We start from the raw sequence: 3994 nt of genomic DNA on the forward strand, positions 1-3994 counted from the left end.
TACATCTTATAGAATATTTGAAGAGTTATTCTATTACTCCATTTTTTTTTTTTTATTTCCCATTTATATTTTTTTGATTATTAATTAATTAATTAATTATTATCAGAAATTAATAATTTTGATGAATTACAAAATATTAATGATTTTCTTTTTTAAATATTCTTATTTAATTTCTAACATTGTAAAAAAATAAATAAATAAATCAGTCTTCCTACTTATTTATTGATTTATTCTCTTTTCATAAAGATATATATTGTAAATACTGTAATTTAAACCTGAATAAAATGACAATTTTTTTAAATTTATTTTGTCTTAAAAAAATAATTTATTTTTGAAATTATAATAAATTAAATTATTAAATATAATTCTATTATAAAATATAAAAATCAGATTTTTTTTTATTTAATAAAAAATCTATTTCATAATAAGTGGCATGCAAATCACAAAATTTTTGTATGGCATCTTGCTATAATTAGATATATTATAAATATTCCTAAAATTACAGAGCTAAAACAGAAAAATCTACTTATAAACATTATTTTTATAATACTTAAGAAAGAAAAATAACTGCTAGAATTTTTTCAAATATGACTAAATAAATAATTATCTATCTCTAATTCCTACCATATTACTAAGCATGTGTTTTAAATATAAATATTAAGTTTAATAAATCAATGTTAAATAATTATTTTGTGATATCTGTTCATAAAACAAAATTTATAAATTAATACTTGATAATTAATTAATGATTATATTTATTTGTTCTTTTTATCCATTTATAATTTATTAATTAATTAATTAATTAATTTTCATAAATTGCTATACAATATTTTTGAAAAAAAAAATAAATGATATAATAGATTAAAAAATATAACAAATTAGAAGAAGTAATTATTAATTTTTTTATTAATATCCTTTAAATTTATATAAATTAATAAAAAAAGTTTATAAGCTCTTAACTTTTATCTCATTAGGTTCTCCATATTGATTTTCGGTATATTTAATTAAAAAATATTATTTTTATTATTATAAATATTTTTATACATTTCAATTTCAATTTATTTAAATAAATAATTTTTATTATAGAAATTACATCATTATTTATTGATTTTTATTAAAATATATAAATTTTTAGCTATTTTAACTTAATTTTCATTTCAATTTTTAATTTTTAATTATTTATTATTCATTTTTATTTTTATATTTTTTCTTCATTTTTTGCTATTAAAACTTACAGTTATAAAAGCAGTTTATTAGTTTTGGATTATAATATTTTTAATTATAAAAGTTAATTTAAAATATTTAAGCTCTTTAAGTTTATTTGATTTTTTTTCTTTTTATTATGATTTCTTTTTTTTCGTTCATTGATAATTTTATTAATTATTAATAAATCTTATTATTTCATATTTTTTCTTTGTTTTTCCTTCTAATTAATTAGAGTGAAATGCCTATTTAATTTATAAAAGGCAAAATGTAAAATATCTTAATAACATAATAAATAAAGCTAAATTAGCTTAAAAAAATTTTATTTTTGAGTTTTTAGAATGCTTTAAACTGACAAAATGTAAAATTTAAAATATTATATATGTAGCTAAATGCCATTCAAAAATTTTGTGAATTGAGATCACTATTTTTTTGAATGACTTATGCATTTTAAAATTATTTATTTTTATATAAATAATTTTATAATAGAATTTCATTAATAATATTAATTTATATTAAACTTTATGATTTTTCAATTAATTTTTTAATATTAGCCTTTTTTAAAAATTTATCTTCAAAAAAATTTAATTCGGAAAAAATATTTAAAATTTTAATTTTATAAAATGTAAAAACTGGTATAAAACTCGCTTTTTGAAAATTTTTATGGCAACTTACTCAATTTAATAAAATATTTTTTCTTCAATATTTAAAAAGTGAGAATAAAATTGGTGACAAAGGTGCATCAGGCTTAGGTTCTGGTTTAGCAAATTGCATTAATCTCTCAAATTTGACACTTGACCTTAGGTAAAAACAGTTTATTTGTTTTGGATTGTGATATTTTGAATTATAAAAACTAATTAAAAACAATAAAGCTCTTTTTTCTTTTTCTTTTTATTTTGCTTGATTTTTTTTGTTCTTTCTTAGTTAATTTATTTAGCTCATCCTTTTATTTTCAAATTTTCTACTTTTATTATTAATTAATTAATCTTATTATTTCATATTTTTTCTTCATTTTTTCCTTCTAATTAACTATTTAATGATATTTTTTTCTTCAATAATTAAAAAGTTGCAATGAAATTGGTGACAAATGTGCATCAGACTTAAGTTCCGGTTTAGCAAATTGCATTAATCTCTCAAATTTGACACTTAACATTATGTAAAAACAGTTCATTTGTTTTGGATTGTGATATTTTGAATTATAAAAACTAATTAAAAACAATAAAGCTCTTTTTTCTTTTTCTTTTCATTTTGCTTGCTTTTTTTTGTTCTTTCTTTGTTAATTTATTTAGTTCGTCCTTTTATTTTCAAATTTTCTACTTTTATTATTAATTAATTAATCTTATTATTTCATATTTTTTCTTCATTTTTTCCTTCTAATTAACTATTTAATGAAATATTTTTCTTCAATATTTAAAAAGTAGTAATAAAATTGGTGAAAAAGGTGCATCAGACTTAGGTTCTGGTTTAGCAAATTGCATTAATCTCTCAAATTTGACACTTAACATTAAGTAAAAACAGTTCATTTGTTTTGGATTGTGATATTTTGAATTATAAAAACTAATTAAAAACAATAAAGCTCTTTTTTCTTTTTCTTTTGATTGTGCTTGATTTTTTTTGTTATTTCTTTGTTAATTTATTTAGCTCATCCTTTTATTTTCAAATCTTTTACTTTTATTATTAATTAATTAATCTTATTATTTCATATTTTTTCTTCATTTTTTCCTTCTAATTAATTATTTAATGATATATTTTTTCTTCAATATTTAAAAAGTAACAATGAAATTGGTGACAAATGTGCATCAGGCTTAGGTTCTGGTTTAGCAAATTGCATTAATCTCTCAAATTTGACACTTAACATTACGTAAAAACAGTTCATTTGTTTTGGATTGTGATATTTTGAATTATAAAAACTAATTAAAAACAATAAAGCTCTTTTTTCTTTTTCTTTTCATTGTGCTTGATTTTTTTTGTTCTTTCTTTGTTAATTTATTTAGCTCATCCTTTTATTTTCAAATCTTTTACTTTTATTATTAATTAATTAATCTTATTATTTCATATTTTTTCTTCATTTTTTCCTTCTAATTAACTATTTAATGATATATTTTTTCTTCAATATTTAAAAAGTAGTAATGAAATTGGTGACAAAGGTGCATCAGACTTAGGTTCTGGTTTAGCAAATTGCATTAATCTCTCAAATTTGACACTTAACCTTAGGTAAAAACAGTTCATTTGTTTTGGATTGTGATATTTTGAATTATAAAAACTAATTAAAAACAATAAAGCTCTTTTTTCTTTTTCTTTTCATTTTGCTTGATTTTTTTTGTTTTTTCTTTGTTAATTTATTTAGCTCATCCTTTTATTTTCAAATTTTCTACTTTTATTATTAATTAATTAATCTTATTATTTCATATTTTTTCTTCATTTTTTCCTTCTAATTAACTATTTAATGATATATTTTTTCTTCAATATTTAAAAAGTAGTAATGCAATTGGTGACAAAGGTGCATCAGACTTAAGTTCTGGTTTAGTAAATTGCATTAATCTCTCAAATTTGACACTTGACCTTAGGTAAAAACAGTTAATTTGTTTTGGATTGTGATATTTTGAATTATAAAAACTAATTAAAAACAATAAAGCTCTTTTTTCTTTTTCTTTTTATTTTGCTTGATTTTTTTTGTTTTTTCTTTGTTAATTTATTTAGCTCATCCTTTTATTTTCAAATTTTCTACTTTTATTATTAATTAATGAATCTTATTATTTCATATTTTTTCTTCATTTTTTCCTTCTAATTA

The 3994-nt window shown here is 17.7% G+C and overlaps 1 protein-coding gene across 1 annotated transcript; it reads left to right on the plus strand. All coding sequences in view use genetic code 6, as the record gives it.

Annotated features, from left to right (window-relative positions):
- Positions 1-1544: 1544 nt before the first annotated feature.
- Positions 1545-3801, plus strand: TTHERM_002653417 (hypothetical protein; the record flags this gene model as incomplete). The annotated part of the gene is made up of 7 exons (XM_012796681.1): positions 1545-1564; positions 1918-2007; positions 2270-2359; positions 2622-2711; positions 2975-3064; positions 3328-3417; positions 3681-3801. 7 exons carry the CDS (start codon positions 1545-1547, stop codon positions 3799-3801), a joined length of 591 nt encoding a protein of 196 aa, XP_012652135.1.
- Positions 3802-3994: the final 193 nt, after the last annotated feature.

This window comes from Tetrahymena thermophila (assembly GCF_000189635.1).
Source record: "Tetrahymena thermophila SB210 genomic scaffold scf_8254709, whole genome shotgun sequence".
Lineage (NCBI taxonomy): Eukaryota > Ciliophora > Oligohymenophorea > Hymenostomatida > Tetrahymenidae > Tetrahymena > Tetrahymena thermophila.